The sequence below is a fragment of the Heterodontus francisci genome, chromosome 16, assembly GCF_036365525.1.
Source record: "Heterodontus francisci isolate sHetFra1 chromosome 16, sHetFra1.hap1, whole genome shotgun sequence".
Taxonomy (NCBI): domain Eukaryota; kingdom Metazoa; phylum Chordata; class Chondrichthyes; order Heterodontiformes; family Heterodontidae; genus Heterodontus; species Heterodontus francisci.
This window is the reverse complement of record NC_090386.1, coordinates 93,044,597-93,070,349: the sequence shown is the minus strand read 5'-3', so window position 1 is coordinate 93,070,349 and position 25,753 is coordinate 93,044,597. Positions and strand designations below refer to the sequence as shown.

Below are 25,753 nucleotides of genomic sequence, written 5' to 3'. Positions count from 1 at the left end.
TCTTAACTGTTCAACAGATGTGCTTCCAGGAACATACAGTCACACCTCAATGGGAACAGATCAGCTCACTGCAGAACACAACCCTAATTCACAACAACCTACCAGTGTGAGGGAGAAGGCGTGGAGTGAGATTTACAACAGTGACAAATAGTTTGAAAACTCACTATGTCTGACTGGGCGGTGTCCATTTTGTTTTAAAGAGTTGAATAGCTTTTGTTTCCAAATTAGAAAAGAGCAAATATCATTCCAACTGAGCAGGTCTGATAAAAAGCAGCTGTGTACCATGGGCATTGGTGCTGAAATCTTGCCCAATCTGTGGTCTGGACAGAATGGCTGTCTGGAAAATTCCAACAAAATCTACTTAAAAAAAAATCTAGTGTTAAAACTGAAGTTTTTTTTTGCAGAATTGTGGTGTCTGTGGGGATCCCAACAGTGTGCTGGTATTAGTCACCCAGGAGCCCAGCAAGCTCTTCCATCACCCTATAATACAGTCCATAACCAGCCAGGGCACTGAGTCCACCCAGAGTGGTGCTTTGTCTCATTTCAATTTACTGCATCATATGGATGGGGAGCTGCAGCAGTATAGATGGAATATTTAAACCACACTTTGCAACACTGGTACATATACATTATATTCAGAGACCATTTCTTTTGAAATTAAAAAATGTCATTTATTAAAACAAAAACCCATCTGCAGCTGAGAAATTAAGTCAAAGTCCATTCAAAGGCTGTGAAACGTGCCAGATCCAAGAGTGATAAACTACTGTTGTATAAGGATATCAAGGAATATGGAGCTAAGGCAGATAAGTGGAACTGAAGTACTGAACAGCTACGATCGAACTGAATGATGGAACAGGCTTGAGGGGCTGAATGGCCAAAGAGCATGATGTATGACAACTTCCAGCAACACACAAGAGACCTTCTCCTGGATTATTTATAGGAACATATTTCTATCTTGCTCATGGGAATTTTGGAGAAGGCCGAGGAAGAGAAGTGTCAAAGATAAATAAAGTTGCGATTTCAGACGAGTTCAGCTCTGTTTTGGGGTAAATGATTCTGCGCTGCAAGACAGCTCATAGCCACAGAGTATATGAACGATTAGCCACCCAGAATATCTTAATTTTGTAGAAGAAGTCTGACTGTCTGGCAGATGTGACACGAGCATCAAATCACATCCTATATATGGCAACTACACAATATGATGGAGTGCTGTTAATTTCTGTATGAAGAAAGTGACTTAAGATTTTTAAATTTCTTTCCTTTGCATTTTAAAGGTTTTTTTTATTTTCATCACTTGATTATTTTAGTTTCACCCAGATTCTTCCAGTGTTAGCACAATTTAAAAGAAAAGGAGCATATCTCATTTTGATTTTTAATTTGATGCTTCTAAGATTTTTTAAAATCTTAAATTTTAGTGCAATTTTTGTTTTACTTTTCAGTTATTTAGTTCCAATTATATTCTTTAATTTTAATCTAGATTTTCAATTCTAGCTTTGATAACTTTAAATTTACATCTCATCATAACTGTTTAATTTTCATTATGAAGTAACTTTTAATTTGGATTTATTTTTCAAAGTATCAGATTTGCTTTGTGTAAAACTTCAGTTTGATTAAAAGGGGTGCCATTTCATATACAATGAGTTCTGCTTTATATAATTTCAATGTTATTAACATTTGCATAGTTTTAATTACAGATTTAAGTTTCTTCAAAAAAATAGCTGCAGTTTAATTATTTTAATTTTTTTAATAACTTGAGTTCTATTTAATATTTGCCAGGTTCAAAGTTCTTTTTATACATTATACCGCTTTTGGCTGGCTGACTAGCTGTCCACTCAGCTTTTGTTGACTGATTATATATCTGTTTTTAGTTGGTTAATTATATACTGTTTCGATAGATAATTTAAAGAAAGCTTATGATGACCGCAAAGATCTTAATACTTTAGAAAGCCTAGAGCAGTATAGAAAATGCAGGGGTGAAGTAAAAAAGGAAATTAGAAAAGCAAAGAGATGACATGAAAAATTATTGGCAGGTAAGATCAAGCAAAACCCCAAAATGTTTTATCAGTACATTAAAAGTAAGAGGATAACTAAGGAAAGGGTAGGGCCTATCAGAGATGTACAAGGGAACTTATGCGTGGATGCAGAAGATGTGGGCAGGGTTCTTAATGAGTTTTTTGTCTCTGTCTCACAAAACAGAGGGTTGATGTAGACATTGTAGTTAAAGAGAAGTGTGAAATATTAGATACGATAAGCATAATGAGAGAGGAGGTACAAGAGGGACTGATATCCTTGAAAGTGGATAAATCACCAGGGCCAGATGGATTGTATCCCAGGTTGTTAAAGGAAGCCATGGAGAAAATAGCAGCTGTGCTGAGGATCATCTTCAAATCCTCACTAGATTCAGAAGAGGTACCAGATGATTAGAGGTCTGCAAATGTTGTGCCATTGTTTAAAAAGGATGCGAGGGATAGGCCAAATAATTATAGGCTGCTCAGTCTGACCTCGGTGGTGAGTAAATTGTTCAAATCTATTCTGAGGGACAGGATAAACTGCCACTTAGAAAGGCACAGATTAATCAGGGATAGTCAGCATGGATTTGTTAAGGGAAGGTCATGTCTTACTAATTTAATTGAGGTTTTTGAGGAAGTAACAAGAAGGATTGATGACGGTAGTGCAGTGGACGTAGTCTACATGGATTCTAGTAAGGCATTTGATAAGGTCCCACATGGCAGACTGGTCAGTAAAATTAAAACCCATGGGATACTGGGGTAGTGGCAGGTTGGATCCAAAATTGGCTCAGGGCCAGGAAACAAAGGTAGTGGCTGACACTTGTATTTGTGAATGGAAAGCTGTTTCTAGAGGCGTTCCACAGGGCTCAGTGTTGGGTCCCTTGCTGTTTGTGGCATATATTAATGACTGGACTTAAATGTTAGAGGCATGATTGGGAAGTTTGCTGATGACACAAAAATTGGCCGTGTATTTGATAGTGAAGAGGACAGCTGTAGACTCTAGTAAGATATCAATAGTTTGGTTGAGTGGGCGGAAAAGTGACAATTGGAATTCAATCGAGACAAGTGCGAAGTAATGCATTTGGGTAGGGCAAATAAAGCGAGGGAATACACAACAAACAGGAGGATATTGAGAGGGGTAGAAAAGTGAGACCTTGGAGTGCATGTCCACAGGTCCCTGAAGGTGGCAGGACAAGTAGATAAAGTGGTGAAGGCAGCATATGGAATGCTTACCTTTATTGGCTGAGGTATAGAATACAAAAGCAGGGATGTAATGCTGGAACTGTATAAAACATTGGTTAGGCCACAATTAGGGTGTGGTGTACAGTTCTGGTCACCACATTACAGGAAGGACATAATTGCTCTGGAGAGAGTACAGAGGAGATTTACAAGAATGTTGCCAAGGCTTGAAAGTTGCCGCTATGAGGAAAGATTGGATAGGCTAGGGTTGTTTTCCTTAGAACAGAGGAGACGGAGAGGTGACTAAATTGAAGTGTACAAAATTATGAGGGTCCTAGATAGAGTAGACAGGAAGGAACTGCTTCCCCTAGCGAAGAGGTCAATTACCAGGGGGCACAGGTTTAAGGAGATTGGTGGAAGGATTAATGGGGACATGAGAAAAAACTTTTTCACCCAGAGAGTGGTGGGTGAATTCACTGCCCGGATCGGTGGTGGAGGCAAAAACCCTCAATTCTTTTAAAAGGTACCTGGACCTGCACCTGAAGTGCTGCAGCTGGCAGGGCTAATGGACCAAGTGCTGGAAGGTGGGATTAGATTGGGCAGATAGCTTTTTCAGCTGGCACTGACACGACGGGCTGAATGGCCTCCTTCCTATATATTTTTATAGCTGATTTTCTGGTTGAATTATGATTTGTTATGGATGACACTCTGTACCTCTCTTGTTTTTGGTGCCGTGCTTCTTGGCTGTGAGCAGTTCCTGGTCGATCTTCTTCTCCAGAAACTCCTGCTTCTTTGCCAGCATCTCCTCGGTTTCCCGCAGCTTCTGGATGGCCTCCTGCGGACTCGGCCCTTTCCCTGCCTTCGCCGACGTCCCGAACAGCTTCCCGAACACACTCATCTTCCCAGCCGGCCGCGAACACACTCTCCCCCGGTCCCGCGGCCTCCGCTTCACTCCGGCCTCGAGCTTGCGCCGCTTCCCCACCCTGAGACGCCGACCCTCAACCCTTTCGCCTCACACTCCTTCTCCTCCTCCTCCTCCTCTTCTCCCACTCTCACAGGCCCAGCGCACGCACACCCATCATCAGGGCGTGCCCCGTGACGCAATGGCGCCGCAGCGTCTTAAAGGGGCGGGGCGATTCACCGCGCCCCTCGTCTTAACCATCCGCCGACAAATATCCTTTTAAAGGCAAAGATGCTGGTCTGGGGAGGGATGGCAAAGTAAAAGCCTTGCGTTTCTATCGCGCTCTTGCCCACCACAGGACCGCCCAAAGCGTTTATGAAGTCCGCTTGGAAGCATAGTCACTGTTGTGATGTAGGAAATGCGGCAAGATCCCACAAATGGCAACGTGATAATGACCAAATAATGTTTTTGTGTTGTTGGTTGAAGGGTAAATATTGGGCAGGACACTGAGGCAAATGCCCCTGCTTCTTGAATAGTGCTGTGGGACATTTTTACATCCACCTGAGAGGGAAAATGGGGCCTCAGTTTAACATGTCATCTGAAAGTAGGCACTTCCGACAGTGCAGCACGCCCTCAGTACTGCACCGGAGTGTCAGCCTGGATTTTGGTGCTCAAGTCCTGGAGTGGGACTAGAAGCCACAACCTTCTGACTCAGATTTGAGAGTGTACCCACTACACCACAGCGAACAAAATACAACGCAAGAACAAAGGAACTGGCGTCTTTCATGACCTCAGGATTGCGAAGAGTGTTTTACAGCCAATCACAGAAAGGAAATTTTTTAGACCATCGTGCCCATGACTTAGTACCACTCCCTAGCTCTTTCCCCTAATTTTCCCCCTCAAGTATTTATCCAATTCCCTTTTGAAGCTCCTTTCAGGCCGTGCACTCCAGATCGCAAGAAGTCGCTCTATAAAAAAAAAATTCTCTTCATCTTGTCTCTGGTTCTTTTGCTAATTATTTTAAATCTGTGTGGACTGGTTACTGATTCTTCCATTAGAAACTGTTCTCATTTACTCTGTCAAAACTCCTCATGATTCTAAACACCGCTATTAAATCCCCCCCCCGTAACCTCTAAGAACAACCGCAACTTCTCTTGTCTCTCACATCACCGAAGTCCCATATCCCTGATATCAGTCTCGTAAATCTTCTCTGCACCACCTGTAAGGCCTTGACATCCTTCCTGAAGTGGAGTGACCAGAATTGGACACAATACTCCAGCTGAGGGCTAAGCAGTGATTTATAACATAAGCTTTTTTTTAAGCAGCCTTCTCAACCTGTCCTGCCACTTTGAGAGGTTTGTGTATGCACGCCAAGAGCTCTCTGTTCCTCCACCCCTTTAAGATTGTACCATTTAGTTTAATTGCCAGTCATTATTCTTCCTACTAAGTGTAGTTTCAAATGTAGTTATTGCTGTAATGTAGGAATCACGGCAGCCAATTTGCGCACTGTAAGGGCCCACAAAGAGTATCGTAATACGAGACCAGATAATCTGTTTTAATGATGTTCACAATGATAAATATTGGGCAGAACTGAAGAGTAAACTCCTGCTCTTCTTCAAATAATGACATGGAATCTTTTACCGAGAATTTTACAGCAAACAGGCCATTTGACCCAATAGGTTTCTGTTGGTGTTTATGCTTCACACGAGCCTCCTCCCACCCTATTTCATCTCACCCTATCAACATAGCCTCTGTTAATTTCTCCCTCATCTTATCTAGCGTCCCATTTACATCCAACTGAAAGGGAAGACAGGGCCCTCAGTTTAACATTTCATCGGCAAGATGGCACCTCTGACAGTACAGCACTCCTTCAGTGCTGCACTAAAATGTCAGCCTGGATGATGTGCTCAAGACTGTGGAGTGGAATTTGACTCAGACACGAGAGTGCCATGACCGAGGCCGGGCTGACACCTTTGTGAGGAAAGTATGGCATACCCTTCCACAGGGAAAAAGAAAAAGGAAGCATTCGTGAGGGCTGGAAGGCTAGGAACAGACGAAGCACTTGAGGAATATAAAGACAGTAGGAAGGAACTTAAGCAAGGAGTCAGGAGGGCTAAAAGGGGTTATGAGAAGTCATTGGCAAACGGGATTAAGGAAAATCCCAAGGCTTTTTATACGTATATAAAGAGCAAGAGGGTAACCAGGGAAAGGGTTGGCCCACTCAAGGACAGAGATGGGAATCTATGTGTGAAACCAGAGGAAATGGGCGAGGTACTAAATGAGTACTTTGCATCAGTATTCACCAAGGAGAAGGACTTGGTGGATGATGAGCCTAGGGAAGAGAATGTAGATAGTCTCAGTCATCTCATTATCAAAAAGGTGGTGTTGGGTGTCTTGCAAAGCATTAAGGTAGATAAATCCCCAGGGCCTGATGGGATCTACCCCAGAATACTGAGGGAGGCAAGGGAAGAAATTGCTGGGGCCTTGACAGAAATCTCTGCATCCTCATTGGCTAAAGGTGAGGTCCCAGAGGACTGGAAAATAGTCAATGTTGTTCCTTTGTTTAAGAAGGGTAGCAAGGATAATCCAGGAAATCATAGGCCGGTAAGCCTTACGTCAGTGGTAGGGAAATTATCAGAGGGGATTCTTCGGGACAGGATTTACTCCCATTTGGAAACAAATGGACTTATTAGCGAGAGGCAGCATGGTTTTGTGAAGGGGAGGTTGTGTCTCACTAATTTGATTGAGTTTTTTGAGGAAGTGACAAAGATGATTGATGAGGGAAGGGCAGTGGATGTTATCTATATGGACTTCAGTAAAGCTTTTGACAAGGTCCCTCATGGCAGACTGATACAAAAGGTGAAGTCACATGGTATCAGAGGTGAGCTGGCAAGATGGATACAGAACTGGCTCGGTCATAGAAGACAGAGGGTAGCAGTGGAAAGGTGCTTTTCTGAATGGAGGGATGTGACTAGTGGTGTTCCGCAGGGATCAGTGCTGGGACCTTTGCTGTTTGTAGTATATATAAATGATTTGGAGGAAAAATGTAGCTGGTCTGATTAGTAAGTTTGCGGACGACACAAAGGTTGGTGGAGTTGCGGACAGTGATGAGGATTGTCAGAGGATACAGCAGGATATAGATCGGGTGGACACTTGGGCGGAGAAATGGCAGATGGAGTTTAATTCGGACAAATGTGAGGTAATGCATTTTGGAAGGTCTAATGCAGGTGGGAGGTATACAGTAAATGGCAGAACCCTTAGGAGTATTGACAGGCAGAGAGATCTGGGCGTACAGGTACACAGGTCACTGAAAGTGGCAATGCAGGTGGATAAGGTAGTCAAGAAGGCATACGGCATGCATGCCTTCAGTGGTCGGGGCATAGAGTATAAAAATAGGCAAGTCATGCTGCAGTTGTACAGAACTTTAGTTAGGCCACACTTAGAATATTGCGTGCAATTCTGGTCGCCACACTACCAGAAGGATGTGGTGGCTTTGGAGAGGGTACAGAAGAGGTTTACCAGGATGTTGCCTGGTCTGGAGGGCATTAGCTATGAGAGGTTGGATAAACTCGGATTGTTTTCACTGGAACGACGGAGGTGGAGGGGCGACATGATAGAGGTTTACAAAGTTATAAGCGGCGTAGACAGAGTGGATAGTCAGAAGCTTTTTCCCAGGGTGAAGGAGTCAGTTACTAGGGGACATAGGTTTAAGGTAAGAGGGGCAAAGTTTAGAGGGGATGTGCGAGGCAAGTTCTTTACACAGAGGGTGGTGAGTGCCTGGAACTTGCTGCAGGGGGAGGTGGTGGAAGCAAGTACGATAATGACATTTAAGAGGCATCTTGACAAATACATGAATAGGATGGGAATAGAGGGATACGGACCCCAGAAGTGCAGAAGGTTTTAGTTGAGGCAGGCATCAAGATCGGCGCAGGCTTGGAGGGCCGAATGGCCTGTTCCTGTGCTGTACTGTTCTTTGGTTGAGGTAAAGACCATTGGGGTTTTTAAGGGAAAATTGGGAATATATTTGAAGCAGATGGGATATGGAGCTGTGGGGAAGGTGGGGAAGGTGGGGATGGCAGTGGGATTAGTTTCAGAATGCTTTGACAAAGACACAGCACAAAAACACAACATTCTTCAGTGCTGCATCTTCCACTCTCTGTAAAACCTGAAGTCATCCAAACTTGAATCACCCATATCCTAACTCATACCATGTCTCATTCATCTATTATTTCTATACTCACTGACCTACAACAACTGAGCTCCAACAACATTCAAGAAGCTCGACAGCATCCCAGACAAAGCAGCCTGCTTGATTGGCACCCCATCCACAAACATTCACTCCCTCCACCACCGACGCACAGTGGCAGCAGTCTGTATCATCTACAAGATGCACTGCAGCAACACATCAAGGCTCCTTAGACAGCATCTTCCAAACCCGCGACCTCTACCACCTAGAAGGACAAGGTCAGCAGTGCTTGGGAACACCATCACCTGCAAGTTCCCCTAAGCCACACACCATCCTGACTTGGAACTATATCGCCGTTCCTTCACTGTCGCTGGGTCAAAATCCTGGAACTCCCTTCCTAACAGCACTGTTGGTGTACCTACCCCACATGGACTGCAGTGGTTCAAGAAGGCAGTTCACTACCACCTTCTCAAGGGCAATTAGGGATGGGCAATAAATGTTGGCATAGCCGCGATGCCCACATCCCATGAATCAATAAAAAATACATTGGCTCCCGATCCAGCAACGTCTCAATTTTAAAATTCTTATCCTTGTTTTCAACTCCTTCCATGGTCTCATCTCTCCTTATCTTTGTTATTTCCTTCAGCCCCACAAGTGGTGGATCAGAAAAATACACTAAAAGATTTGACAGTCAACAGGCAATGGATAGCATTTAAAGAAGTATTACATGGTCTACAATAAATACACATTCCTCTAGGACACAAAAACCCAACAAGAAAGATGAATCAACCATGGCTAACAATGGAAGTTAAAGATTGCATTAGATTACAGGAAGTGGCTTATAAGGTTGCCAGAAAAAGTGGTAAGACCGAGGATTGGAAGCAATTTAGAATCCAGCAAAGGATGACCAAGAAATTGATAAAGGGAAAAGAGAATATGAATGTAACGAGTGAGAAACATAAACGCAGACTGCAAAAGCTTCTTTAGGTATGTGAAAAGGAAAAGATTAGCAAGAACAAATGTGGGTCTATTAGAGGCAGAGATGGGAGAATTTATAATGTAGAATAGAGAAATGGCAGAAAAACTAAACAATTACTTTGTGTCTGTCCTCACAGAGGAAGATACAGAAAATCTCCCAGAAATACTAGGGAACCAAGGGACTTGTGAAAATGAGGAACTGACAGAAATTAGGATTAATAAAGAGGTAATACTCGAAAAATTAACAGGATTGAAGGTTGATAAATCCTCTGGACCAGATGAGCTGAATCCCAGAGTATTGAAGGAGGTGGCGATAGAGATAGTGGATGCATTGGTGGTTATCTTTCAAAAGTATATAGATTCTGGAAAGGTTCCTGCAGAATGGAAAGTAGCAAATGTAACCCCACGATTTAAGAAAGGAGGGAGAGAGAAAATGGGAACTGCAGATTGGTTAGTTTGATGTCAATAGTAGGGAAAATGTTAGAATCTATTATAAAGGATGTGATAACTAGACACTTAGAAAATAATTGGGCAGAGTCAAAATGGATTTATGAAAGGGAAATCATGTTTGACAAACCTGTTGGGAGTTTTTTGAGGATGTTACTTGTAGTATAAAGGACAAGTAGTGGATGTGGTGTATTTGGATTTTCAGAAGGCTTTTGATAAAGTCCCACACAGGTTAGTCAACACATGGGCTTGGGGGTAATATACTGCTATGGATTGAGAATTGGTTAACGGACAGAAGAGAGAGAGTAGGAATAAACGAGTGGCAGGCTGTGACTAGTGGGGTACCGCAAGGATCAGTGCTCGGGTCGAAGCTGTTCACAAACTATATCAATGATTTGGATGTGGGAACCAAATGTAATATTTCCAAATTTGATGACACAGAACCTAGGTGGGAATGCAAGTTGTAAGGATGCAAGAAGGCTTCAAGGGGAATTGGACAGGCTAAGTTAAAGGGCAAGAATATAATGTGAATAAGTGTGAAGTTATCCACTTCAGTGGAAAAAACAGAAAGACAGAGTATTTCTTAAATGATGAGAGATTGGGAAAGGTACTTCATTGACTATGAAGCATTTTGGGACATCCTGAGGTAGTAAAGGCACTATATAAATGAAACTCTTTCCTTCTTTCTTGGATCCAAAGCCGATGCCTTCACACTTGAAATGGCACAGTTTAGTCCTCTCACTTCATAGGTCTTCGACCTTTTGTAACTTCTTGCTCCCATCACCCGGAAGCAAATGATCTGAGAAAAACTTTTTTTTTTTTGGAAAAGGGTCTTTAATTTGTGGTTTGAACGCCATTGCACACTGCGACTTAGGCCAGATAAAGTAAAACCAGCTCTTAAGTTCCAAGTTGATGTTTGTGTAACTCTAGGTAAAGGATGCCAGAATCAAAAGATAACAAGGTACCTTATTACCAGTTCTCTGTGTCATGATCTCTCGTGAATAGTTTATTTATTTATATATATATATATATATATTTAATATAAAAAAATGTCTTTGCTGTTGCCGGAAAGTCCAGAGTCTGTTTATTGAGAAGCCTGGATGTAAACTGGAACCGTAACCATGGCCACACCTTGGCTGGTTGGCAGGTCTGACAGACTGGTGCTACCAGGCGCTGAGACGGCCAGCCAGGTCCGATTGGCGCTGTCGGCGGCATTCGCCTCCTCTGACTCAGAGAGGACGATCACATGCTCCTCTTTGCGCTCCACTCGCTCCTCTGTCCGAGGCTGGTGCTCCTCTGCCTCCTCTCTCTGCACTTCAGGGGCTGCGCGGCTCCCAAGGGAGGCCCTCTTGGGTTTGCACAGCCCCCTGCGGGCTCCACACCGCCGCTTCCTCGCCTGCCGCTCCTCTCCTCGCCCGGTGAAGAGCCCGCACCGGTGCTGCTTTAGGTACTTCTCCCGTGTGAAGCCTTTGCCGCAGGGGCCGCAGCGGATGGTGTAGGTGTCTGTGTGCGAGTGCTGGTGCTCCAGCATGTGAGCTCGTCGGCTAAAGCTCTTGCTGCAATACTGGCACTTGTAGGGCTTGATTCCTGCAACCAAAAGATAAGTTAAAAAAGCCCCATAAGGGAACACTCATCAATACGAAGAAACAATCCCGAAATGGAATTCCCCCCACCACCCCCCCCAACCTTTCAAAAACCAGTCAAAATGGCAACGCAGGTTATACAAGATTAAGTGGTGATTTGATTGAGTTTTTTTAGGATTTTGAAAGGAATTGATGGGTTACATGGAGAGAGAGAGAGAGAGAGAGTCTAGGACAAGGGGGCATAACCTTTAAATCAGAGCCAGGCCATTCAGGAGAGAAATTAGGAAACACTTCTCCACGCAATGTGTTTTACAAGTGTGGAACTCTCTCCCACAAAATGCAGCAGATGCACGCTCAATCAAAAAAATTAAATCTAAGATCAATTGATATTTTTTTCCCAGATAAGAGTATAAAGGGATTTGAAGCCAAGGCAGGTGGATGGAATTAAGAGACAGATCAGCCATGATCTTATTGAAGGGCTGAACAGGCTCGAGGGGCTGAATGGACCTCCTCCTGTTCCTATACATAGAGACTACAGCACAGAAACAGGCCATTTGGCCCATCAGGTCTGTGCCAGGTTTATGCTCCACATGGACCTCCTTTCATCCTCTTCATATCCTATCAGAATATCCTATTTCTTTCCCCCTCATGTGTTGAACTAGCTTCCCTTAATGTACCGATGTTATTCGTTTCAGCTACTTGTGGTAGTGAGTTCCACATTGAGACCATTCTCCTGTGTTTCTCCAGAATTACCTGCTGGATTTATTATCTTATATGAAACACAAACACCATTACAGAGTGAATTCCATGTAATTCTATGAATAACTCCCAACCATACCAAGGTAATTGGCAAAAGAACCAGGAGAGGGGAGAATGAGGAGAATTCTTATGATGATCTGGAATGCACTGCCTGAAAGGATGCTGGAAGCAGATTCAATAGAAGGACATTAGATAAATACACAGAGATAAAATTTGCAGGGCTATGGGGAAGGAACAGGGGTTTGGGAATAATTGGACAGCACTTCCTAAGAGCTGGCAGGGACATGAAGGGCCAAATGGCCTGCTTTGGTGCTGAATAATTAGTATTAGTAATTTCTAGTGCAGATAAAGGTAATCAGATTCAAGTCCTTCCCTTTTGATTGATCTCAACCCCACCTACCTGGCAGCTCACCCAATCACTGTAGCCGATTGAGTATCTGTTCCTTCCCTCCCACCTTCATTTCCCCTCTATCCTAAAGTTGACAATTCATCCTGGGACACGCTTCTACCTTCTGCAGTTACCTTCTGATATCTCAAACAAATGTCTTTTCTTTAGGTTTCAGACAGCGAGTGTTGGCAGACAATTTGACTATGAACTGCATCATAGTCATATCCCGATATTGCCCTCACTCAACATCCAGACATACAGTGTATCCAGCAGAGGACAGCCATCGAGCGCAGGAACCAGGGCCCGAGATGCTGGGGGTGATTATAGTCCCCGTACTGCTTTACACACTGAGAAAATCAGAGGGAAAAAAAACACCTTAACTATGGTCCCACAGCAAGAAGCTCCATCTCAGCAAAGGGACACCAAAATGAAGAGGGACTGTGACAGCAGGAGATACAGAATACTAATGTGTATCATCCTGACCCATTTTAAATCAAAATTCTTTGTTGTAATGATTCCTGAGGAGCACTAAATGCAAGTTCTTTACTTTTTTCTGATTTGAACTGGACTTTTATTAGTTGTTCAAACTATCCATAATTATGTAAGAAATTCATTTCATAAAAATGATGAGATGTGTGAGATCAGAGTCACATGTTCACTAGTCTCAGTGTTGCTCAATTTCTTCTCGAATCATGTCAGAGGTTAGAGAAGGAATGAGCGACACTGACTCACTCATGAAGACAAAAATAAATCTTTTTTTTTTAAAGGGTAAAATTGCGAAAGGTGCTTTCTCCTCACCTACCTGAGTGCGCAATTATATGAGCCTTCAGTTTGTCAGGTCTGTTGAATTCTTTTGTACAACCCGAGTGTACCCTGAGAATGATACAAAGTGGAGAGACTGCATCCAATCATTGATTCATACACAGAGTACAATACCACAGCGAGATACAGCTATTGGCCAATGGTGACCAATCCCTCGAGATGGAACAGTTCTTGGCAAATTTTGACCAACTGCTTGGGTGGAACAGCCAATGACCAATCCGATGAGATGGAATAGTTCTTGGCCAATATTGAAAAATCGCTTGGGATAGAAGAGATATTGATCAATGGTGACCAATATGTTGCGATGGAACAGCTATTGGCCAATGTTGACCAATCTCTTGAGATACTTGGCATTAGAAAAGTTACCGCACAAACAAAATGGTGCTTTGTATGATTAATTATGCAGTTAACTTAGTTATTTATTCTTGAATTCTTGAGAGGGCATTTCTCTCTTTTCATGCAGTTATTCTCTTCCGACTGGTCTCCTCGAAGCAGGCATCTCCTTCGAGCGGTCAGGATGGACCAATCTAGTGCTCAGCCAGGCCTATTCCCAATCAAATGCTCAGCAGCTACAGCCAACACTAGGCCAAGTAATGACTCCTACATTCCCACAGCCAGCATCAGAAATTGAAAAGGAGGCGAGCCTGGAGGGAGTGGGAGAATGACACGAGACCGGCAAACACCAAACCAACGTCACACCACACAGGTTAGTACCAGTGACGGACAAATCTAATAGCTCCTCAGCAAACTCATAAGGTTGTCCTTGAGGTCCTGATGGCAGCATAACACTGAGGTGTCATCTGACCCAGAAGACTCTCATGGTCCCATCCATCTCGTCCCCTACAACTGTGATGCCTCGAGCATCACAATATCTACAGTCTCCACCCCACCCAATACCATGTGATCTCCTGGGTGAGGTAGAAAACCGGAACAAAATCCAGGCCAATTCGGGGAATAAATCATTCGGGAAATTTCTCTCTGCTCTCGTTAGATGATCAAAACTAGTCCAGGTGATCGCTCTGGCCCCGTTGGATGTTATGCAGAACCTAACACTCGTAGAAGGTGTTCTCCACCCCAGCTACAGCTATCCACTGCACGGGTCTGCAGTCTGTTCCAAAGACCCAATATTCCCTGGGAGAAGAAACAATTCTTGACGTCTAACCCAGTTCTGGCCTTTACATCATTGAAATTGACCCCCGATCCTCCATTATTTAGTTGAAAAGCCTGAATAATTGGTTTATTTGGGGGTGGGGGTGGGTGTGCAAAGAGGAGCTGGACCCCCAATGTGGTGTTTGGCACCGCGTGTCCATGGAACCTGAGATGGATTCGAGGGGGGGGTTGAGAGAGGAGGGGGGGGGGGGGGGTTGAGAGAGGAGGGGGGGGGGGTTGAGAGAGGAGGGGGGGGGGGGGTTGAGAGAGGAGGGGGGGGGGGGTTGAGAGAGGAGGGGGGGGGTTGAGAGAGGAGGGGGGGGTTGAGAGAGGAGGGGGGGGGTTGAGAGAGGGGGGGGGGGTTGAGAGAGGGGGGGGGGGGTTGAGAGAGGAGGGGGGGGGTTGAGAGAGGAGGGGGGGGGTTGAGAGAGGAGGGGGGGGGTTGAGAGAGGAGGGGGGGGTTGAGAGAGGAGAGGGGGGGGGTTGAGAGAGGAGAGGGGGGGGTTGAGAGGGGAGGGGGGGGTTGAGAGGGGAGGGGGGGGTTGAGAGGGGAGGGGGGGGTTGAGAGGGGAGGGGGGGGTTGAGAGGGGAGGGGGGGGTTGAGAGGGGAGGGGGGGGTTGAGAGGGGAGGGGGGGGTTGAGAGGGGAGGGGGGGGTTGAGAGGGGAGGGGGGGGTTGAGAGGGGAGGGGGGGGTTGAGAGGGGAGGGGGGGGTTGAGAGGGGGGGGGGGTTGAGAGGGGAGGGGGGGGTTGAGAGGGGAGGGGGGGGTTGAGAGGGGAGGGGGGGGTTGAGAGGGGAGGGGGGGGGTTGAGAGGGGAGGGGGGGGGTTGAGAGGGGAGGGGGGGGGTTGAGAGGGGAGGGGGGGGGTTGAGAGGGGAGGGGGGGGGTTGAGAGGGGAGGGGGGGGGTTGAGAGGGGAGGGGGGGGGTTGAGAGGGGAGGGGGGGGGTTGAGAGGGGAGGGGGGGGGGGTTGAGAGGGGGGGGGGGGTTGAGAGGGGAGGGGGGGGGTTGAGAGGGGAGGGGGGGGGTTGAGAGGGGAGGGGGGGGTTGAGAGGGGAGGGGGGGGTTGAGAGGGGAGGGGGGGGTTGAGAGGGGAGGGGGGGGTTGAGAGGGGAGGGGGGGTTGAGAGGGGAGGGGGGGTTGAGAGGGGGGGGGCGGGGAGAGGGGGGGGGCGGGGAGAGGGGGGGGCGGGGAGAGGGGGGGGCGGGGAGAGGGGGGGGCGGGGAGAGGGGGGGGCGGGGAGAGGGGGGGTGCGGGGCGAGGGGGGGGCAGAGGGGGGGGCAGAGGGGGGGGGCAGAGGGGGGGGGCAGAGGGGGGGGGCAGAGGGGGGGGGCAGAGGGGGGGGGCAGAGGGGGGGGGCAGAGGGGGGGGGCAGAGGGGGGGGCAGAGGGGGGGGGGCAGAGGGGGGGGGGCAGAGGGGGGGGGGCAGAGGGGGGGGGGCAGAGGGGGGGGGGCAGAGGGGGGGGGGCAGAGGGGGGGGGGCAGAGGGGGGGGGGCAGAGGGGGGGGGGCAGAGGGGGGGGCAGAGGGGGGGGCAGAGGGGGGGGGAGAGGAGGGGGGGAGAGGAGGGGGGGAGAGGAGGGGGGGAGAGGAGGGGGGGAGAGGAGGGGGGGAGAGGAGGGGGGGAGAGGAGGGGGGGAGAGGAGGGGGGGAGAGGAGGGGGGAGAGGAGGGGGGGAGAGGAGGGGGGAGAGGAGGGGGGGAGAGGAGGGGGGAGAGGAGGGGGGGAGAGGAGGGGGGGAGAGGAGGGGGGGAGAGGAGGGGGGGAGAGGAGGGGGGGAGGGGAGAGGGGGAGGGGAGAGGAGGGGGGGGAGGGGAGAGGGGGGGAGGGGAGAGGGGGGGGCGCGCGGGGAGAGGGGGGGGCGCGCGGGGAGAGGGGGGGCGCGCGGGGAGAGGGGGGGGGCGCGCGGGGAGAGGGGGGGGCGCGCGGGGAGAGGGGGGGGGCGCGCGGGGAGAGGGGGGGCGCGCGGGGAGAGGGGGGGCGCGCGGGGAGAGGGGGGGGCGCGCGGGGAGAGGGGGGGGGCGCGGGGAGAGGGGGGGCGGCGGGGAGAGGGGGGGCGGCGGGGAGAGGGGGGTGGCGGGGAGAGGGGGGGGGGCGGGGAGAGGGGGGGGGGCGGGGAGAGGGGGGGGGCGGGGAGAGGGGGGGGGCGGGGAGAGGGGGGGGCGGGTAGAGGGGGGGGCGGGGAGAGGGGGGGGCGGGGAGGGGGGGGGCGGGGAGAGGGGGGGGGCGGGGAGAGGGGGGGGGGCGGGGAGAGGGGGGGGGCGGGGAGAGGGGGGGCGGGGAGAGGGGGGGGGCGGGGAGAGGGGGGGGGGGCGGGGAGAGGGGGGGCGGGCGGGGAGAGGGGGGGGCGGGGAGAGGGGGGGGCGGGGAGGGGGGGGGCGGGGAGAGGGGGGGGCGGGGAGAGGGGGGGGCGGGGAGAGGGGGGGGCGGGGAGAGGGGGGGCGGGGAGAGGGGGGGCGGGGAGAGGGGGGGCGGGGAGAGAGGGAGGGGGAGAGAGGGAGGGGGAGAGAGGGAGGGGGAGAGAGGGAGGGGGAGAGGGGGAGGGGGAGAGGGGGAGGGGAGAGAGTGAGGTAGACAGAAGGGGTTGAGGTAAAAACAGAACGGCATTTGGATATTAATCCCTTGGCACAGCCTCCTTGAGGCTGGGGTATGGGATCCCGGCTGAAACACGCATAGTCTCCTGCCCATGAGAAAAAGGACCCGTATGCTTCAACATGCTGTCCCTGTTCACTGCTCAAAAAAAATCCCATTCCCCAGATTTGCAAATCACCAGCAAGGCTGGCATTTATTGCCCATCCCTAATTAGGAAACACCTCTACACACCAAGGGCAGTCGGAGTTCAGAACTCTCTTCTGTCAACGGCAGTGATGTAATTGTGAGGGATAGTGGATGGGACCAGAGGGTCTTTTCCTGTCTATCATGGTTTGTATCTTCTATCTGTGCTGGGCCAATTGTTAATTTAAAATCTGAAATTGATAGTTTTTTGTTAACCAAAGGTATTAAGGGTTATGGGGCAAAGACGGGTATGTGGAATTAGGTCACAGATCAACCATGAAAATGACAACAGGCTGGAGGGACTGAATGGCCTCCTCCTGTTCCTGCAAAGCTGGTGACACAACTTGCTGGGCCACCTCGAACAGTAGTTCAGAGTCAATGACGTTGGTGTGGGACGGGAGTCACATATAGGCCAGACTGGGTAAGAACAGCAGGCTCCCTTCCTCAAAAGACTTTAATGAACCAGTTGGATATCTACAATGATCCAGCTGCTTCATGGTGACTTTTACTGGCGCTGGCATTTTATTTCCAAATTTATTAAACTGAATTCAGGATCTCTCATCTCCATGGCGGGAATTGACGCACGCTCTCTGGATTATTAGTCCTCAAATGGAACCATGTCATTAGGAAGCCGCAAGATAATTTACCAAACTTTATCGTCCTGACATTTTCATCCTCAGAGACTCTAGGCAGCTTATTACCAAGGGAGGGGGAATAACCCTTTCACCCACCTTTTCTAATTACAGTGAGGCATGGTTTGTTACCAGCTGAGAGGATGAACCTCTTTCCAAGAGCTGGCACAGACATGTTGGGTTGAACAGCCTCCTTCTGTGTTGTAAGATCCACAATGAAAAGAAACCTACCTGAAAGGGCACTTAAATTTCTTGATGGGGTCGTGGGTCAGCATGTGCCTCTTCACTTTATCCTTGCGATTGAATGCTGCTGAACACAATGAGCATTTAAATGGCTTTTCACCTGTTTAAAAACAAAAAAAAAAAGGAATAAAATGGAGCAGCCCTCCCAAAAGATAAAACAGGAATCAGTGAGGTCACTTTAGCTCCAACAATATAGAAGCAGCTGCTCACTTGATTGGCACCCCATCCACCACCTTAAACATTCACTCCCTCCACCACTGACTCAGTGGCAGCAGTGTGTACCATCTACAAGATGCACTGCAGCAACTCACCAAGGCTCCTTCAAACTCTCTGCTTGAAAGTGTAGTTGAGGCAGAAACCCACAATCATTCATGAGGAGTCAATTTAGGCACCTCAAGTGCTGTAATCTACAGGCTACGGATCAAATGCTGGAAGATGGGATTACGATGGGTGGATCGTTTTTCGGTCAGCACAGACACAATGGGCCAAGTGGCCTCTTTCTGTGCCTTAAACTTTCTATGATTCTATTCTATTCTATGAAAAGCACCTTCCAAACCAGTGACCTAGAAGGACAAGGGAAGCAGATGCATGGGAACACCACCACCTGCAAGTTCCCCTCCAAGCAACACACCATCCTGACTTGGAACTATATCGCCGTTCCTTCATTGTTGCTGGGTCAAAATCCAGTAACTTCCTTCCTAACAGCACTGTGGGTGTACCTACCCCACATGGACTGCAACGGTTCAAGAAGGCAGCTCACCACCACCTTCTCAAGGGCAATTAGGGATGAGCAATAAATGCTGGCCTGGCCAGCGTCGCCCACATCCATGAAGAATTTTTTAAAAAAGTATTTAGTACAGAACGAGCAAAGACACTTCAATGATCAAACCCACAAAAGACCTTGAACAACATGCAAGGCCGTGAACCTTTTCACTCAGTGCTGGTTTGGTGCCTTGGCAATGGCCGCTCACCCAAGTTTCTCAAAAATCTCATTAAAGTACTAGATAACCAGAGATCAAACATGCAGGTGGTGGGTAAATTATTAGAATCAATTCTGAGAGATAGGATAAACTGTCACTTAGAAAGGCATGGATTAATCAGGGATAGTCAGTATGGATTTGCTAAGGGAAGTTCGTGTTTTACCAACTTAAATTAATATTTTGAGGAAGTAACAAGGAGGATTGATGAGGGTCGTGCAGTGGATGTGGTCTACATGGATTTTAGTAAGGCATTTGACAAGGTCCCACATGGCAGACTGGTCAGAAAAGTAAAAGCCCATTGGATACAGGGGAATGTGGTGAGTTGGATCCAAAATTGGTTCAGTGACAGGAAACAAAGGGTAATGGTCGACGATGTTTTTGTGAATGGAAGGCGGTTTCCAGTGGCATTCCACAGGGTTCAGTGTTGGGTTCCTTGCTGTTTGTAGTATATATTAATGATTTGGACTTAAATGTTAGAGGCATGATTGGGAAATTTGCAGAAGACACAAAAATTGACCGTATATTTGATAGTGATGAGGATAGCCGTAGACTCCAGAATGATATCAATGGTTTGGTTGAGTGGGCGGAAAAGTGACAAATGGAATTCAATCCGGAGAAGTGTGAGGTAATGCATTTGGGGAGGGCAAACAAAACGAGGGAATACACAATAAACAAGAGGATATTGAGAGGGGTAGAGGAAGTGAGAGACCTTGGAGTGCATGTCCACAGGTCCCTGAAGGTAGCAGGGAAGGTAGATAAAGTGGTGAAGAAGGCAAATGGAATGCTTTCCTTTATTGGCTGAGGTGTAGAATATAAAAGCAGGGATGTAATGCTGGAACTGTATAAAAGGCTGGTTAGGTCACAGTTGGGGTATGGCGTACAATTCTGGTCACCACATTACAGGAAGGACATAATTGCTCTGGAGAAAGTACAGAGGAGATTTACAAGAATGTTGCCAGGGCTGGAAAATTGCAGCTATGAGGAAAGATTGGATAACTGGGGTTGTTTTCCTTAGAACAGAGGAGGCTGAGGGGTGACTTAATTGAGGTGTACAAAATTATGAGGGACCTGGATAGAGTAGACAGGAAGGACCTGTTTCCCCTAGCAGAGAGATCAATTACCATGGGGACACAGATTTAAGGTGATTGGTAGAAGGATTAGAGGGGATGTGAGGAAAAACTTTTTCACTCAGAGGGTGGTGGGTGAATTCACTGCCCGAATTGGTGGTGGAGGCAGAAACCCTCATCTCATTTAAAAGGTACCTGGACCTGCACCTGAAGTGCTGAAACCAGCAAGGCTACGGACCAGGTGCTGGAAGGTGGGATTAGATTGGGCAGCTATTTTTTTCAGCCGGCGTGGATGCGATGGGCTGAATGGCCTCTTTCTGCACTGTAACTTTACTATGGTTCTGCAGGAGATATTTTCCCTGATCAGCAAAGCCAATCGAGCAAAAACTGCAGGATACCAGTTTAACATTGCAAGCTCTTCATTTAATCCCAACCAATTAGATCTTGCCAATGACATTTTGACAGTCCATAGAATTTTACAGTACAGCAGCTGGCCATTCGGCCATCATGCCTGTGCTGACTATTTGAACGAGCTGTTCCAATTAGTCTCAATCCCCCGTGTCCTACAAAGTTTCCCCTTCAAATATACATCCAATTCTTTTTTGAAAATTACTACTGAATCTGCTTCCACCGCCCTTTCAGGCAGCGCATTCCAGATCATAACAACTTGCTGCGTAAAAAAAATTCTCATCATCTCGCCTCTGGTTTGTTTTCCAATTACTTTAAATCTATTTCCTCTGGTCACCGACCCTCCTGCCACTGGAAACAGTTCTACCGCTGTGTTTAGCACAGTATTTGGTCACCTAGTCATCATTAAAGCCGACACCAGGAGTCTAAACTCTAACCTCATGTGAGGTTTATTAATTCTGAACTCATTCTCTCCAGCAGTGTGACAATGCACTGTTTTTTTAACCTGGCTACAGTATTTTAATTTAATGCACCATCCCTCAGTTCACCTGGTCATATTTATAAAAGTGATTGATAACAGTAACAAATTCATGCAGGGAACTGTGAGTCTGCCTTGGACTTTTCACTGGGTTCAGGCAGATTGCTACAAGCTCATTGACATCCAACAACTTGTCTTTACATAGCGCTATTATTGTAGAAAAATGTCCCAAGATGCTTCACAGAAGTGTTATCAAACATAATTTGTACCGAGGCACATAAGGAGATTAGGACAGGTAACCAAAAGCTTGGTCAAAGAGGTAGGTTTTAAAGAGCATCTGAAAAGGAGGAGAGTGTTAGAGAAACAGAGAGGGTTAGGGAGTGAATTCCAGAGCTGAAGGCCTAGGCAGCTGAAGAAGTGAGGGATGCACAAGAGACCAGAAGGTGAAGGAGTGCAGAGATCTCGAAGGGTTGTGGGGCTGGAGGAGGTTACAGAGATAGGGAAGGGCGAGGCCATGGTGGAATTGAAAACAAGGATGAGAAACCTGGGTAGTGACCTCTAGGAACGGTCAAATGAACAGAGTAAAGTGGGAGAGCATCATGGTGAAGCTCGATGGGGGCCTGCTGAGGACATACCTTGAGCACCAAGTTCAGTTCCAGTCACTGAGGCTTGAAGAAAACATGTAGCCACTGGAAAAGGTGCAGAGAAGAGTCAGGAGGCCAACTGCTAGTGATGCAAGACTGAGTTACAAGGAAAGGTTAAAAAGAACTCATGAGTCTTCGATCTTGAAAGGAGATGAACAAGAAGCCACCTTAGAAAGATACAGATGATACTAAGTGGCATAGAAAATAGGTAACAGTGGCCTAGTGGCTGAGATCATAAGAACAAAAGAAATAGGAGCAGGAGTAGACCATATGGCCCATGGAGCCTGCATTATCATGGCTGATCTTCTAGCTCAACTCCACTTTCCTGCCCACTCCCTGTATTGGTACTGGACTATTAATCCAGAGACAGTGAATTCAAATCCCGCCAAATTAAATCATTAAATCAGGTGATTTGTGGTTTGGCACCAGATAATATAAAAGCTGCCAGACTGTCGTAAAAACTGATTTATGAATGTGCTGCAGGAGGAAAACTTGCCACCTCTCGAGCTAGGAGAGCTGGCACCATAGAAATGGGCTGAATGGCCACCTCCTATGTGATAAAATTCTTTGAAAACCAGAAAAAAGATAAAATGTGTAATTTCACCTCACTGTCAAACTTCTTAAAAAAAAAAGTCCCATAATACATTTCATTTCCCCTCTCCTGGTGATTCATATTTGGTGTCACATCTGCCTCCTGGGATTTCACCACATTGGCCCTTCATTATGTGACTTTCAGCGGGTGATTCAATGATAGGGATATTACAACTGGGTTTCATCCTGCACTCACCCAGCCTCTAAACACAGACTGTCCAGTGGCAGTCCCTAGCTGTCAATCAGGAGCGAGTGTCCTGGCTGATCACTCCCTCCCTCCTGCCCCAGGACAATGATGTTAATTGCAGAGCTCTCCCCCACTACCCCGCCCCCAACTCTGAGGGAGAAGAGTCATCTCACCACAATTTCCATTTACCAGCTTAAAAATTCACTCCCTCCACCACCAAGTGGCAGCAGTGTGTACCATCTACAAGATGCACTGCAGCAACTCGCCAAGGCTCCTTAGACAGCACCTTCCAAACCCGCGGCCTCTACCACCTAGAAGGACAAGAGCAGCAGATGCATGGGAACACCACCACCTGCAAGTTCCCCTCCAAGCCACACACCATCCTGACTTGGAACTATATCACTGTTCCTTCACTGTCGCTGGGTCAAAATCCTGGAACTCTCTTCCTAACAGCACTGTGGGTGTACCTACACCACATGGACTGCAGCGGTTCAAGAAGGCAGCTCACCACCACCTTCTCAAGGGCAAATAGGGATGGGCAATAAATAAATCCTTGACAGCAACGCCAACATCCTGTGAATGAATAAATTAGAAAGAAAGAGACCAGGGTTGAACTTTGAACCTCTGTTGCAAAAGCCTCAGCTCAAGGCTGAGAAATGTCATAATTCACAAAGGGAGTTTCACTGCATTATACGTCTGAGATGAATGATATTCGGTAATATCAAAATGATTTAATGGCTGTTAATAAGCATAAATTCTGTGCTATGCAATATAAATAAAAGTTAATCCCAGCACCTTTGGGAGTTATAAATATTCATATATGTAATATACATAGTAAACAGCTCCCTTCATTACTTATCTATAGGGCCTTGCAATTACAATAACCAGATTCTCATCCCAAAGGCATTGTGTAATTATGTTTCTATCTAAAAAGATTGTTATCCACATCTTACAGTATTTTAAGTTACTTCAGCCAGTGAACTATAAGACACTGTAAAACTTCAGAACCTGTCTCATTTCTTTCCACTTTCATTCTTGTTGCATTTTTTTTGTAATTGTGTAAAAGCAAATTAAATAGAAAATAATGAACTTGTATTTCAATCAGCACCTCAGGTTGTCCCAAAGTGTTTCACTTGCAGTCATCCTTGTAATGTCGGAATTGAGGCAGCCAATTTGTGCACAGGAAGGTCCCAAAAACAGCAATGAGATAAATAACCAGATAATCCATTTTTGTGGTGTTGGTTGAGGGATAAATATTGGCCAGGACAGCGCCCTGGATTCTTTTACGGACACCTGAGAGGGCAGACAGGGCCTCGGTTTAATTGTTCATCCGAAGAAGGCAACTCCGACAGTGCAGCTCTCCCTCAGTACTGCACTGGGAGCGTCAGCCTGGGTTTTGGGCTCCAGTCTCTAGAGTGGGATTTGAACTCCCAACCTTCAGACTTAAATGAGAAAGCGTTAGCCACAGGGCTACGGCCACACTTGGAGGCAATGGGCGAAACAGGAAAATTATAAAGCACTGCCCTTTCACCCACTGCCACGTCCTGTAGACATGACCATACGATGCCATTAACCTAAAACTTCAAAATCCTTACCCAGCGTTTTTCTGAGCTCAGCTGGTAAAGCTCACCAAGACGTGGAGCAGGACCCTGGTTGATTTGGACTCTGACCTGTGCTGAGTGAACTGATACCAGGAGGGCGATGGTAATAGTTCAATTAGACTCAGGATCCTTTGGGATTGGGAAGGACTGGGCAGTGTTCCCTGGAAACCGCACGTGCAGGAGGGCTTGGCATGGGTGCAAGTTTCCTCTTCCCTCATCTCCTGGTCAAATAGCCAGCTCACTGAGTTCCTGCATGTGAAGAATGGTCAGGGAGGGAGGCCGACATCTGTGGAGCTGGTCTCCTGCAGCAGTTAGCACCCTTCAGCAGAGAAATCTGAGGAAACAAACCTTTGGGGTGCCAACCTTCTGCACCTTGTTCCCATTATTCAATCAATGATGATGGTGAAAACCCAATTCCTCCCCTCCCTCAATCAGCACCTCGAGTAATCAATAATCACATCCAAGAGGAGAACAGCACCAACAGAATCCTGGTGTCCAAGGTTCCAACTATTGCTGGAAGAATCAGCACAATCGCCAATGGAGACGGACAAGAAAATTCACCCAAACCACACGGATCTTTTAATATATCAATGAGAACCAACTTTGAATCTGAGTGCACCTTAGTGCAGAGTTCACCTAACACCACAGCAATTTTTTGACACCTTTTCTGCAGCAAACATAAGGCAGCCTTTGGAAAACTGCTATTCCATCCCCACCCCCTCCCTGAGTCAGCAGGTTGGGGTTCAAAGCGTCACTGCAGTGACTACACTTTGCTTTGGGATGCCTTGATGATGTGAAAGGTGCTACAGAAATGTAAGTCTTTCTTTTTCTTCCCTCACACTTTGGGAGGCTGGGCAGGTGAAACACTCAAACCACAATTTCTTCAAACTAGGTGACCAGCCGTGGGTTTCTGAAATCAATTTGTTGCAGTGAATGGCTGTGTTGTGGTTATTGGACTAGTAATCCAGAGATTGTCAGTAAAATCCCATGATGGGCAGTTAGCCAATGTTCATTCCGTTTTAAAAATCTGGAAGCAACGCAGATGTGCTGGTTTTAATGAACACAATGTGCCCGGGATGCGCAGCCAACCGTAAAAGCATAAATCCAAGTCACCAACATATTTTTAAAAAAGGACACCTCCATTTAGCAACAAATGCTAATTGTTAACGGCTTCAACCAAAATCTCATCACTGAGTGAATCATACTTTATCAGGTGTGAAACTCTGACAGACTCTGCTTGAAATCAGCACAGCCTTTTAAATGAGTCAGTATTTAGACTGAATTGCCCGAAATAGGTGGTGGGCTTAACACGTTATTAGTGACACCTCTGTAATTGGCTCCTACTGTAATGACACACACATCTTTCCCGACATTGGCAGTTACCTGCGATAAGCGGGGACTGTATCGGCAAAAGTGACCACAAAGCTCTCGGTTTGTTGTAAAAACCCAACTGATCAACACCCAGGTCCCTCTGTTCCTGCAGCTCATTTTAAACTTTGTTCACCATGTCACCAAAAGAAATTATAGGTTTAAAAAAAAAACTCAGCCACTGAGATTGAAAGCTGCTGCATGAAGGAACAGGATGGTCTAAAGATCACAAATACTTGCATAATAATAATGAAATGTAACTTTACAACAGCTCCCCATTAGTGTTGACGGTGTCAGAGGGGAGTCTCCAGATCAGAATTCAGATCCTTCTGTACTTTGTAACACATGAAGGTGGCTGAAGGTGGCTCAACTTTAAGGTG

At 47.2% G+C, this 25,753-nt stretch overlaps 2 protein-coding genes across 2 annotated transcripts in view; both read right to left on the bottom strand.

Annotated features, from left to right (window-relative positions):
* The window catches only part of chmp4ba (charged multivesicular body protein 4Ba), a 49,261-nt gene extending 45,001 nt beyond the window's left edge, over nt 1–4,260 (bottom strand). Inside the window, exon 1 of the mRNA XM_068048643.1 lies at nt 3,903–4,260. Coding sequence (XP_067904744.1) covers nt 3,903–4,086 — 184 coding nt within the window. The 5' untranslated portion in view covers nt 4,087–4,260. The remainder of the gene's footprint in view (nt 1–3,902) is intronic.
* Nucleotides 4,261–5,700: 1,440 nt separating this feature from the next.
* znf341 (zinc finger protein 341) overlaps nt 5,701–25,753 on the bottom strand; it is a 58,764-nt gene continuing 38,711 nt past the window's right edge. The window contains exons 13-15 of the mRNA XM_068048642.1: nt 18,038–18,149; nt 13,233–13,303; nt 5,701–11,287 (exon numbers count right to left, since the gene is read on the bottom strand). Of these exons, the coding sequence (XP_067904743.1) occupies nt 10,785–11,287; nt 13,233–13,303; nt 18,038–18,149 (686 nt within the window). The 3' untranslated portion in view covers nt 5,701–10,784. The remainder of the gene's footprint in view (nt 11,288–13,232; nt 13,304–18,037; nt 18,150–25,753) is intronic.